At 33.6% G+C, this 13,414-nt stretch overlaps 1 protein-coding gene across 5 annotated transcripts in view; it reads right to left on the bottom strand.

The window, feature by feature from the left end:
- Nucleotides 1-13,414, bottom strand: part of NDUFS4 (NADH:ubiquinone oxidoreductase subunit S4) — a 125,946-nt gene that overhangs the window by 28,316 nt on the left and 84,216 nt on the right. For 4 of the 5 annotated variants that reach the window (XM_033179556.1, XM_033179555.1, XM_033179553.1 and 1 more), the window contains 2 exons: nt 12,155-12,327; nt 233-306 (listed from right to left, as the gene is read on the bottom strand). In XM_033179556.1, the coding sequence (XP_033035447.1) occupies nt 233-306; nt 12,155-12,327 (247 nt within the window). The remainder of the gene's footprint in view (nt 1-232; nt 307-12,154; nt 12,328-13,414) is intronic. The other variant, XM_033179557.1, reaches the window with a different exon arrangement.

Below are 13,414 nucleotides of genomic sequence, written 5' to 3'. Positions count from 1 at the left end.
AGCACTTTGTCTTTTACATGTTAGATGAATATTCCAATTTAGGTTTTTTTTTTTGGAGGTGGGTGTTCTGACGCAGATTAAAAAGTCTGAAACCACTGGATTGGATATATTAAATATTAGATACATTGAAAGCACTGGATTTCAACTCAAATTCTGTATACTTGACTGATTTTAATTAAGGTTAAGAACATAAAACCATATCTTGACTTTGTCAAAAACAGACCAAACATACCATTTTTTTCTGCAAAGGAAACTGCATCTTCTTTAGTACGGAAGGTTAGAACCATGTTGGATAAGGGATCAGCCCTGTAAGAAACAATTTTTTTCCAAGGTTTAACATTAAGCTTTGGCTGAGAAACAAAATCAATATTTAAAATAAAATAAACAGCTACTATAAAATCAAGTAAGTACATTACCAATGGAATATTTTATTTGTAATAATCTCTTTAAAACTGTTAGTTGGAATACCTTTTTCTGTGTTAAATTTGGGAGATTTTCTAATATGTATTGTCAAATAATAAAATTCATAATTGCAAAGGCATTCAGTTAGCCTTTAATAATTTTATTCAACTCTAAAAAAAAAATCTGAGATGAATTAAAAAAACCCAGGAAGATTCTTAAATGGAACTTAAAATTTACTATCAAGATTACTGATGTGTAAAATTGCTAGTACTATCATTACCCAAGAAAATGCAACAACACATTCTTGTTTTTTTTTTTAACTTCTTCTGAGTCTCCTTTTTGAAGATTATCCACTCTTGACAAACCTTCCATCACTAACAATATTCTTTTAAAGCATTAAAAAAAAAAAAGCTCCAAGATCTGACATCCAATTGAATTCTTCAATGTAGTATAGTATAGTGTTAAATGTTTACAAATCTACATAGGCTCTTTAGAAAATCCAACTTCAAGAAATGTCACTTTTATTTTTTTTGTTGTTTAATTTTTTTTTTTTTTTTTTGAGATGGACTTTCACTCTGTTGCCCAGGCTGCAGTACAGTGGTGTGATGTGGGCTCACTGCAACCTCTGCCTCCCAGGTTCAAGCAATTCTCGTGCCTCAGCCTCCTAAGCAGCTGGGATTAGAGGTATGCACCACCACACCTGGCTAATTTTTGTATTTTTAATAGAGACAGGGTTTCACTATGTTGGCCAGGCTGGTCTCAAACTCCCAACCTCAAGTGATCTACTCGCCTCATCCTCCCAAAGTGCTGGGATTACAGGCATGAGTCACTGTGCCCGCCCCACTTTTATTCTTACAACAAGGTAGAACACTGTTTGCTACAAATGTTTATTGTGACTCTCTCAGAGGTGAATAATATAGCATTCTATGAAACATTGTTTAGAAATGTGGAAGTAAAAAATATAGAAAGGAGGATTCAAAAGGTAATTTGGATAGTGGAAAGATATGAGAAGAGAATAAATGGGGAGTACCTTTCACTAACAGGAAGACCCACAAATTACTGCTGCCAAAGTTCTGGTCACAGACCATGGTTGCTACTCTGAGATTCCTATAGTTATATATATTCTTATCATAACCCACCCCCTACCCTTTGTAAGCAAAAGAGCTTCATATGGCTGGCTATATTAGTACTAACATCATAATTTTATATTGGTTCCTCCTTTTCAAAGCACACACGATTTTCCAGTTGATAGTTTACCTATACATACTGAGAACAGAAGTGTCAACATAAATATGATGCAGTAATATGTTAAGTGTTGACAGGCACACTGGCTTAGTTGAGAATAAGAAACAAGACAGAAAAAATTGCAGGAAAACTTAGGAGCCAGGAGACCAGAGCTCTGTTTCCTGCAAAGACGGTATAGCCTGTATTATTATCCTCACTTTATGAATACATACATATAGAAATCAAATAGTAACAACTTATATCCATTGTATCCAATAGTAACAACATTCATCCACTGGAAGAAGCCACTATTCTTCCAGCCATTCAGTTTCTACCCTTCTCATTCTCCTTCATTTCCTGTATTTTGCAGTTCTTTTCTAGGTATGCTATCACCACCAGTTTAAGCTCTTTTTCATTCTTCCCATAACCCCATCCTAACTAATCTTTCTGCCTCCTTGACTCCAATCCATCCTTCACCAAGATTAGTCTTCCTAAAGTTCAAATCCCAAACTTACTCACTGCCCAGTTCAACAATTTCAAATAGTTTTCACTGTCTATCACATTAACTTCAGGCTTCTACCCTGGCATTTAAGCACTACTATAACATGGACAGAACTACTTGCTAGCCTTCTTTTTAATTACTCCCCTGAGAAGTAACCAACCAGTCAAATCAGGTTGCTAATTGTTTTTATATAAATAAAGGCTGTACTTTACCATCAGTTCAATTTGTTCCTTCCTCTTGGAATACTCTCCTATTATCTGTATATGGAAGTCCATCCAAATAATCCCTCATGGTTCACTCTGAATACCAACTTATTCCATGAAGTCTTTCATATCCTACCCTCCTCCAACTGTATATAATCTCTTTTTCAACCTCCACTAAATATAATTTGTGCTTTTATTTTTAGACTTTATTTGCTCATTTCTCAATTACTGAAGTTCCAATTTGAGTAATGGCAGAATATTATATCAGATTTATCTGTCTAACTATAAATTCTGGACAAAACAGAAAAATAATTTTCAGAGACCAGAGAGTGACTAATAGCAGGAAAAAAACTAGGGTTTTCTTTTAAAAAGGGAACCACAATGGATTTAGATCCTACTTTATACGGTGTTTCCCATAAGGTATTCTCTAGTCTAGACAAGCTAGGAGCATCGAGAACTCAAGCAGAAAGTCGTAATCTTAGTGCAAGGTGCCTGGAGATGGAGTCCAGGATTGCCAGAGCAGCTGGAAAGGAGTAATCCACAGAGCAGGGAGCTTTTGAACTGTACATGACTGAGCAAGGCTTCAAAATGATAGCTGGGAAGGCTGAAAGAACTGAGCAAAGATTTCAGGAGCTGCCTGTTACAAGAGAGACTGAGTCTGAAGGGAGAATGTGGGTAAACACCTTGTGCTTTCCATCAAAACTTCAGAAAGGCCGTGCCTTTTTATTTTTTAACACTAGGTTCCAAGACTAAGGGTAAAACTGAAACAGATCCACTCCAACAATGCATAATCCTCCACAAGTTCAAGATGATCTGTCAATAATTTCACTGTCTGTTGGAACAAAACTTATCAAGTTGCTACTGTCATTAATTTGAGAAACATTAGGGATCAGATAATTAATATTGTTGTTATTTCTTAATATACATTGTTTGAATATTAACTAGTGACTAATATTTCAGGGACTAATTAGCATATTAGAAAGTCACATATCCACTAAAAGATATATACGAGATTCTTCATTTTAGTACTATATTATACATAATAATCCAAACAAATTTACACAAATAACCATCAACAAACAGTGTGCAATGGATGAATCTCACAAAGTTAAGCAAAAAAGCCAGTCACGAAAGAGCACATTAAGGATGATTCCCTTGAAGTGAAGAAAAAAAAAAAATAGCCAAAACTAATCTATGTTGTCAGAAGTCAGAATTTTCAGTGGTTACCTCTGGAAGGCTGAAATCCGAAAAAAAGCATGGGATGAAATGGGAACTTCTGAGGTACTGGAAATGCTGTTTCTCAATCTGGGTACTACTCACATGCATATGTGTTCAGGTTGTAAAAATTCACAAAGCTGTATGCTTCTGATCTGTATACTTTTCTTAATGTATATTTCAATAAAGTTTAAAAAGCAATATTAAGCCTGGCAAAATAATACATTGTATCTGTTCATATTTCCAAGGTTGATTTTAGGTATTTTTCCTCCAATATCATTTTCATATACTTTACTACACACTAATGAACATCAGTAAACCAATAAAATGATACCAAAAATTGTTTCATAATTATAATGTCCAACATTGGTTGGCGAATTGCTTTTTGTTCTACACCATAAAACAGATTTTGTGAAGATACCTACCATTTGTGAATTTCAATGATCATTTTCTGCTTATGAGCAAAGCCTATTTAATATTATTCAAAACAGATCTAAGTATCAATACAATATAAAAATTAGCATTATAAATATCAACTGACTCTTGACTTTACCTAAGAGAACTATTCATGCATAAAAGATATTGGTGAAACATTTTGGCACCGAGAATTTTTCTTAGATGCCCTCTGAATGGCACAGAACAGCAAGTGAATGACTTTCTTCTTGGGAAGCTTAGCTTATTTATTTATTTTTTTAGTTTAAGTATTATCAATAGCAGTTATAAGTGGCTCTAAATGCTGTTAGTTTGATTAGCACCATTCAGAAATATCAGGTGGTTATCTTTCTGCAAATAGCAGACATATATAATGAAGACCATAGAGAAAAAATATGTAATATTAAAACCAATATTTTAATAAATACTTTTGTTGTTATTTTAAAAATATTTCTGATGTAAGAAATGCCAAATAGCTGGGAAAAATATATATATACATATTCTGCTATAGAAGTTACGTGTGCATACTCCCTCCACCCTCCATCAGGCCAATTCCACTGATTGGGTGAATGCAAAAATGTTAAATACATATTACCAAACACATATTACTTAAAAATAGTAAATCCATATCCAATTATAAAACATATAATTGGATTAGAAAATACGTAACTTAAATTCACTACGTCAACAGATTAAAGAAGAAAATGCCCTTCAATAGATGTTACAAAAACATTAAAACTCAATACCCATTCCTGATTTTTAAAAAATTATTGGTAGATCAAGATTAGAAAAGAACTTTGTCCATTTTAGTATATCGGAAACATTTCTGCTAAAAAATGAAAAGGCAATAAGGATGTTGAATATCATAACTAATATTCAACTTTACAAATTCCAGCCAATGCAACAAGGCAAGAAAGAGAAATTGGCTATAAGGAGAAAACAAACTGCCACTATTGTTAAATTATACAACTAGAAAATCAAAGTGAATCCCTTGAAAAACCATGAGAACTAAAGAGACAGTACATAATGTGGCTTATATGCAAAATCAACTTTAAATATTAGCAATACTCAACTAGAAAATGTAATGAAGAAACTTCATCTGAAATAGTGATAAAACTAAAATATCTAGGCATAATTTTAATAAGAAATGTGAAAAACTTATACTAAGAAAATCATGACATTTCACCAAAAGACATATGAACTTAAATATATGCATATACATACAGTGAAAAAAGTCTGGAAGGATATATACCAAATTGTTGTGGGGGCTTCTATGGAGGGAGGGGGAGTATACTGGTGAGAGGGTAGTAAGCAAGAGAGGGAGAGGAGTAACTGGTAACATTCCTGGTTTATATGTTATATATGGAAACATATATCTATAGCTTAAATCTAAAATGCAAACACAGTCATTTACTTGTTCAAAAGTCAGTAATGAGATGAAAAGTAGACAGAATCTTTATTTAAATTTAATTAAAAAAACCTGCACGACCTGATTAAAGCAAATTTTAAAAGTGCCTTGGCAATGTGTTACAACGTAAAGGGGAAAGATGATACAGACAATACTTCCATTTGCTACTTACTCATCATCAAAAAGAACTATCTGCCAACCTAAGTAAGATGTCCACTTTGATGACTTAAGGCTTGAGGATCAAGTGATGAGAGAATTTGCAACATCTGCATTAGTGCATATCTCTGCTTAAACTGTTTGACCTTCTATGTCCTCTACGATGTGGAACAAATCCTTGTTTCCAGAAGCTGAATGACAGATTCATAATTTTCCAATGAAAAAATATTTTTAAAATTTAACACAGAAGTCACATTTTCAGAATGTGATTAACACAAAAAGTACTGAGTCCAATGATCACTAAGTTTCAATGACCAGTGTACACTAATACAGCTGAGGAAAAATAAATCATTTTTAGGTTTAATCAAAATTAAAGTCCTGCTTACAGAAATAAATGAAAAGTAAGTATTTACTAACCTAAAATATAAAAGACTGTAAAAAAAATGAGATTAATAACCAATAGTTATCTTTGGCAACTCGCTACAATATTAAACAAGGATAAGTCATGTTCTCTCCGTGCAACAGGATCAAGGAGATTTAAAAAGTAAAAACACTTGGGTCAAACTCAAAGGATAATTTTGCACCTTAAGATATTTTTCATATTTACACAAAGATAAATCTTTTACCTTTGAGTTCTAACATTTAAAGACTCGGGTAATTAAAAGAGCATAAGAAAAGCTCCACTTTGGATGAGAGAAGAAATGTAAATACAGTACTTTAAAATATGAGTTTAGAAATCTAAAAACAAAGATCAAACACATTTATCTTAAAATCCTACATGTGAACCAAAGTGGCCTTTCAAAAAAATACTGTAGATAAGCAGATAACAATGAAATGTATTCAGTATATTTTTAAAAAATAAAACGATGTTTATAGTCACGAGGCCCATTTTCACAATGAGGATCCTTCCCCTCAATCCCCACTGAGGAAAACATATGGGAAGACACTTAAGATTTCAAATTTCTGTCACAATATTACCATTGTAACTTTGTAAAATTACCTCTTCCATTAGCACTGCCTCTGCTGCTCAATGAAATGTGTCCTTTCCTGTGTATTTAAAAGCAAGATAAAAAAAGAAAAAAAAAATCCTTCCAAAGGTATATAAAAATAATCTCTGCAGGTGTTACATTTGTCATATTTCTTATACTGCATACTTCTAATCCTCTGTAATACTCTTACATCAGCAGGGTTAGATATCTGTTAAATCCCCCAAGCCATTCCATCAATATGATAGACCTAGACAGAATTATCTATCAGTTAGAAGAAATGAATAAAGTTAAGCCCAAGATCCCCTAAATTAGGAAACCTTGTGGCTTTGGAAACAAATATAGTCTAGGTATAGGATGGATAGTCATTTCTCTTTTAGCATATCCTAAAATCATTCCTTGACCACGGCAAAAAACACATGAAAATATTAACATTCTCTTTTCTCCATTAAATATAGTAATTCTCCTGATTAAAAAAAAATACAAGTCTATATGAACTTATCTAGCCAGGTTTAAAGTATTTTATATTTTGAATATTCTACATATTAGTATTACATATATAATTGTAAAATAAAATATAAGCAGGCTGAGAACCCAAACTATGGTCAACCCATTAATTTATCTGGGACTCAGGTTTATTTTTTAGTTAAGTGATAAAATTTAATTAGATGATCACGAAAAACCTTCAGCTTACAATTCCAGCAATTTTATAAAAAGCTTTAAAATATCTCACAAAAAGAAGTCAGAATTCAGTATGTTCAAGCAATAAAATTATATACTATTTTTGTGTCATTAAAATGCTAAAAAAAGAGTAGCAATTCTCTATTCTAATCAAATCAAATAAGTAAATATTTTAAATAATAATTTTTTCTTATATTTTTTCATGCTACTCGTTTCTTAACATCAGAACAAAAAGAAGTAATGAATATTTTTTAAAAATATTCAAGATTCAAAATAATGTCTCAGATAAACCAATTGCAGACAGGGTCTATTGCTTCAAAAAACGTTTTACTTTGGCAAAACTACGTTTTGAAAAGAACTTTACCTCCCAAACATGTAGTATATCTCATTTTCAATCAATATGTAATAAAAACAGCATTTCCATATTTATGCACAATAGGTTACAGTTTTGTCTTAAAGCATCAGAGTATTAAATCACTACATATTTCAAAATTTAATTATGCTATTTCCAGACTAAGCAATACTATAATAATGATTGTGTGAACCTTTGTACAAGCACAGCAAAGTAAAACTTTATTTATTTAAACAACCCACTGATGGGCTTCAAGACACAGTATCCCCAAAATATGGCAGCTTGGCATCTGAGAAAACAGCAGAAGCAGGAAGGTCTCTCTGACACTCTCCCCTGAAGTAGGACATAACAGAATTATCTGACCTTCTGAAGTCAGTCCTAAGACCCTCATTCCAGAACTGTCCACCCTGTAACAGGAGGAATGGAATGTCCTTATTTCTGAAGACACACAGACACAGACAAGAATCTGAACAAACAGGTCTGGCTAAGTTCTTCCTACTTTATGATCATTAGATCATAAACTCTGTCCAACCATCTTTCTGTATGACTGTCCACTCTTCCTCAAAACTAAGCACAAAAATACACAGATTTCCCTGTTCTTTGGGTCTTCATTTCTGAAGGCTCCTGTATCACATAAAACGTACACAAAATGAAACTGTATGCTAGAGTCTCTTGTTAAACTATCTTTTGTTACAGATATCTCAGCCACAAACTTTGCAATAGATGTAAGGAAGATATTACTTTTTCTCCTCTATACCACTCAAATCTATATTCTTATATAAATATTTTACCCATAAACAATTTAGAGTATATAAGGCACAAGTACTCAAATAATCATTTATTACTGAATGTTGCTGGGAATGTATTACAACAGTGAGTCTGGGGAATAGATGAACATGTAAAAATCTCATGTGATTGAGAAACAGTAATCATTAACATTTCAATCACTGGATAGGGACAAATTTTTTACCTTATAAATTCCTTCAGCTTCTAGAAGCCTGTGGTTTACAAAATGACTCCATATATTATGTGAAACATAAAATAAAAAGGATACCAACACCTACTCCTCAAAAGAAAACATACAAATGGCCAACAAACATGAAAAATGCTCAACAGCACTAATCATCACAGAAAGGCAAATCAAAACTACCATGAGATACCATTTCATACCAGTCAGAATGGCTATTGTTGGCAAGGATGCAGAGAAAAGGAAATGCTTTCCATTCTAATGGTGGGAATATAAAGCAATTCAACCCCTATGGAATACAGTATGGAGACTTCTCAAAGAACTAAAAACAGAACTACCATTTGACCTAGCAGTCTCACTACTGGGTATCTAACCAAAGGAAAAGAACTCATTTTATCAAAAAGAAACCATTCATAATAGCAAAGCCAAGGAATCAACCTAAGTGTCCATCAACAATGGATTGGATACAGAAATGTGGTACATAAAGAAAATGTGATAAATAAACATCATGCAATACTATGGAGCAATAAAAAAGAATCAAATCATGTCCTCTGCGGCAACATGGATGAAGCTGGAGGACATCATCCTAAGTGAATTAATGCAGAAACAGAAAATCAAAATACTGCACATTCTCATTTGTGAAAGCTGAACGATGGGTACACATGGATATAAAGATGGAAACAATAAACACTGGGAACTCCAATAGAGGGGAGGGGGAAGGGGGCAAGAGTTGAAAAACTGCCTATTGGGCATTGTGTTTACTATTTGGGTGATGAGTTCACTAGAAGCCCAAACCCCAGCATCACCCAATACATTCACATAACAAATCTGCACATGTACCCCCTGGATCTAAAATTTAAAAAAGAACAAAAATATTCAATTACATATGAAAGGCCTTAGACTAAAGGGCAAAATTTCCATGAACAGGGGGATATTCTAAATCACTTTATTATGAAAGCAAACACAAGATAGAAAGAAAATATAGATTCCTATCGTTTCTGATATAAGGAAAGGTAATCCCCAGAGAGCTTCCCCTCACCTATGCCATAATCAACTATCTAGAACAAGTCACGGACGTAGCCATACCTTATGGAAGAGGATGATTAGAGTTGTAACAAAAAAGCAAACATCCTGGGACATCTTAGAATTCTATTTACCACAACCACCCTTGTACAAAAATGTGATCTAACATCTCACATTGGTAGGGATATTGCGTTTTTGTAAGGAAAAAAAAACAATCTCAGAAAGTATTCTCCTTGATACTGGGGCTTTTAATCCTCAGCATCTTCTACTTTTGGGAGGCCAGAAAATTCTTTCTTGGTTGCAAAGGAGGGCAGTCCTGTGTCTCATAGCACTGCCATTATTAACTAGATGTCAGCAGAAGCCACCACTTGTTACAACCAGGAATGTCTCCACACACTGGCAAATGTCTTAAGGAAACAAAAGCACCCTCAGTTGAGAACCACTGCTTTTGTCTATACATGACCACACTTACAGATGCAGGCACCACCAGGAATCTCTTGAAACAGTAAGGTGCATTGGGAAATCTGACCTGGTATTTATTCTTTGAAGTTAGAGTTAATGGGAGACTTCTGTTTTCTTGACAAGCACTGAGAATATACAACCCACCAGAGCAAGATTACTTAGGAAAATTATCTTATGTATGAAAAAGTTTGGAAGCCAAATGTTCCTCCATCTGTTGTTTTCCAGAAACTGGGTAGATTCAGTTTTCCATTTGGTAGTTCCCTTTCTAACAATTTCCAGGCCAGGTATTATACTACTTTTATAGGAGACATGACAACCATGGGCTTCGAGGGAGATGAGCTGATTCCATCCCTTCCTTATAACTATGATGTGGCGGCCTCATCTCACATATACAGATTCACTCCAAAGACTAAGTTGGATAAGTATCTATTTCTCAGCTTTATTACCAGTGAGTGCTCCAGACTCTACCTAGGTGGTATGATAAAGCAGAATATTCTTAGCAAAGTGTTTCATTTTGGTTCTCTTAATTTGATAACACACTGAATTATAACTAATCTTATAACAAATTTGTAGATCTGTAGAAGTACATTTGTATTTTTGTGATGTTCTAATTGAATTTGTATTGTTTGACTTTTTTTCTCATTTTAATAAATGAACTAAACTGCAACATAAGAAAAAACTAAAAAATTGTGCCTATATATAATTTGCCTAATAAAATAATTATATTTAAACTGCAACATGATGTTTCCTAAAAAAAAGTCTCCCAAGTAATCAACAGGAAATGATGTTGCATATTATACTTTTCTAAAACAAGACAGTCTACATTTTCTAATTTAAGTTTATAACTACCTTCAACTGGAGACTGGACACATATAATGTTCTAAGAGTTTCAATATGAATGACAATTTTCTAGCTTAACTGCCTAATGTTTTCTCTAATGTCAGCTTTTTCAATTTAACTAGAATCAGCCCTTCTATTTAACATTTGGGCCCTAGTCCATTATGGAGAATTAGGTCACTGACTTCATTAGTACCACAAGAATTTATTCCAACACACTGTTAAAAAGCAATTCAATGGCCGGGCGTGGTGGCTCACACCTGTAATCCCAGTACTTTTCGAGGCTGAGGTAGGTGGATCGCTTGAAGCCGGGAGTTTGAGACCAGCCCGGGCAACAAAGCGAGGCTCCATTTCTACAAAAAGATAAAAAAAATTAGCCAGGAGCTGTGGCATGCACCTATATTCCCAGCTACTTGAGGGATTAAGGCGGGAGGACTGCTTTATCACCCAGGAGTTCAGGGCTGCAGTGAGCTAGGATCACATCACTGTACTCCAGCCTGGGCAAGGGGGCGAGACCCCATCTCTAAAGAAAATAATAATAATAATAAAATGTAATTTATTAATCACAATATCTCAGGAACTTACAAGTTTCCCTCAAGTTAGCTAATTTCTAAATTCACCTAGTTCTTACCCCTCCCACAAACAAAAAAGATATATATAATATATATATATAATATATTACAAAGAAGTTTACTGTAATTTTAAGACAAGTTAGTGTCACTATATTATAAATACCATTCATACAGTATCTTGGATAAAACAGTATTCCCCCTTATCTGAGGAGGGGGGACAAGTTCCAAAACTCCTAGTGAATGCCAGTAGATGCTTAAAATCACGATAGTACCAAATCCTATATTTTCCTAAACACACAGACCTATGATAAAGTATAACTTACAAATTAAGCATAGTAAGACATTAACAATAAGTTGTAAAAAAAACTGAACAATTATAATGATATACTGTAAGAAAAGTTATGTAAGTGTAGTCTCTCTCCATCTCTCGAAATATCTTATTTGTACCGTCCGTTGGATAACTGAAACCGTAGAAAGCAAAACTGCAGATAAGGGGGGACTACTGTATACATAGCTTTGAGTTCCATAACAGTGCTCTCAAATTCAGTCATTTTTATCTAATAAGTAGTACTCTGAAAAAGACTATGTCACAGTTTATTGTGCTAACAGCACAGCATCAAAAAGTACTGTCCTAAGTATACTGTACATAAAGGAGTTTGAAATCATATTTAAAATAAAAATTTACATAGAAAAAGAGAGCTGACAATATTCACATTAAACTAAAGTACTCACGTTGATGCCCAACCCATCAAAGGATTTTCCCATCGCTCCCTGGTATCAAACTCCATCTTCCATTTCTTTGTGTTGTTTACTCCAGACTGCATGTTATTGCGAGCAGGAACAAAGATCCTGACTTTTCTAGTTTTTATATGCTCTTCTGGAACGCCAGTTAAAGTAGTGAGATCCTACAGAAAAACAAGCCAAAAAAAAAAAAAAAAATGTTTCAAACAGCCTACATACTCACTAATGTACTTTTGTTGTTTCCTATATTCATACAACTCCATTCAGATTTGTTCATAAATTGAGAGAAACTTTCTGGCTTATTTCACTACCATTCTGATACTTTACAACATAAATTGCTATTTAGATACCTGTAAATGGTTTATTAGGGGGAGGTGGTAGGAGACAGTGGAAAAGGATTGTAAAAAAATTTACGCCCTTTTGTCCAACAAAGCATTGGTATTTTCTGAAGAGACTGTTTGCTAGGAGAAGAGCCTGTAGTCAACAATGCTCTTACTTTGTGAGCAAGTGTGAACTAGTCAGAGGAGAAAAAATATAAAGGAAATATGAAAAGGGGATATAAAAAGTATATCTTTATTTGCATGTTTATTTAAATCTTAAATAGAAGACAATCTGTTATTTATAGTTTCTGTGTCAAGTTGCTTACCCACAAGGCATTACCTTCAGAGGGAAACCTGAACTTTTTGTAAACAATTAAAATTAACAACTTTAATTAGCATTTTGATGTATCTCCCTTTGGTGAAACCTACTAGAGAAGTGATACAATCAAACATATTCTGCAAAAGTAATCCCAAACAGTGGCACAATTCTTGCCAAAATGTGAGATGAAATCAATGGTAACTTTAACTCGATTTTCCTATAATGTTACCCAGTAACAAATGCTCATTTTAAAAATGCACAGAATTTTGATGCCCCAGAGTAGATACATTTATCAAAATATAGTGGCAGTCAGGACACAAATTAGTAAAGTAATTCAGAGTTTAAAACCTATTTATGCCTACTGTTCCATTATTGGAACGCTAAGCATGTGGGAGTTATTTATATCCTACTGCTCAAGGCCATTGCCAAGGTCTCATTGCAAACATTCAAAAAATTGCAACCTCAGACATAAATGGGTCAAACCTCCATTTAGTAATGGTAAAATACTTTATGTGATCACAGTAAATCATACTGGGGTCAACCATATGCTTAATAATGAAGCATTTTAAAATCATGGTTCACTTACGTAAATTTTGGATAACTTGGTAAAAA

Source organism: Trachypithecus francoisi, unplaced genomic scaffold, assembly GCF_009764315.1.
Source record: "Trachypithecus francoisi isolate TF-2019V2 unplaced genomic scaffold, Tfra_2.0 Lachesis_group2, whole genome shotgun sequence".
In the NCBI taxonomy this organism is placed as follows: domain Eukaryota; kingdom Metazoa; phylum Chordata; class Mammalia; order Primates; family Cercopithecidae; genus Trachypithecus; species Trachypithecus francoisi.
The sequence above is the reverse complement of the archived record's forward strand: the minus strand, read 5'-3'. Positions and strand labels throughout refer to the sequence as shown.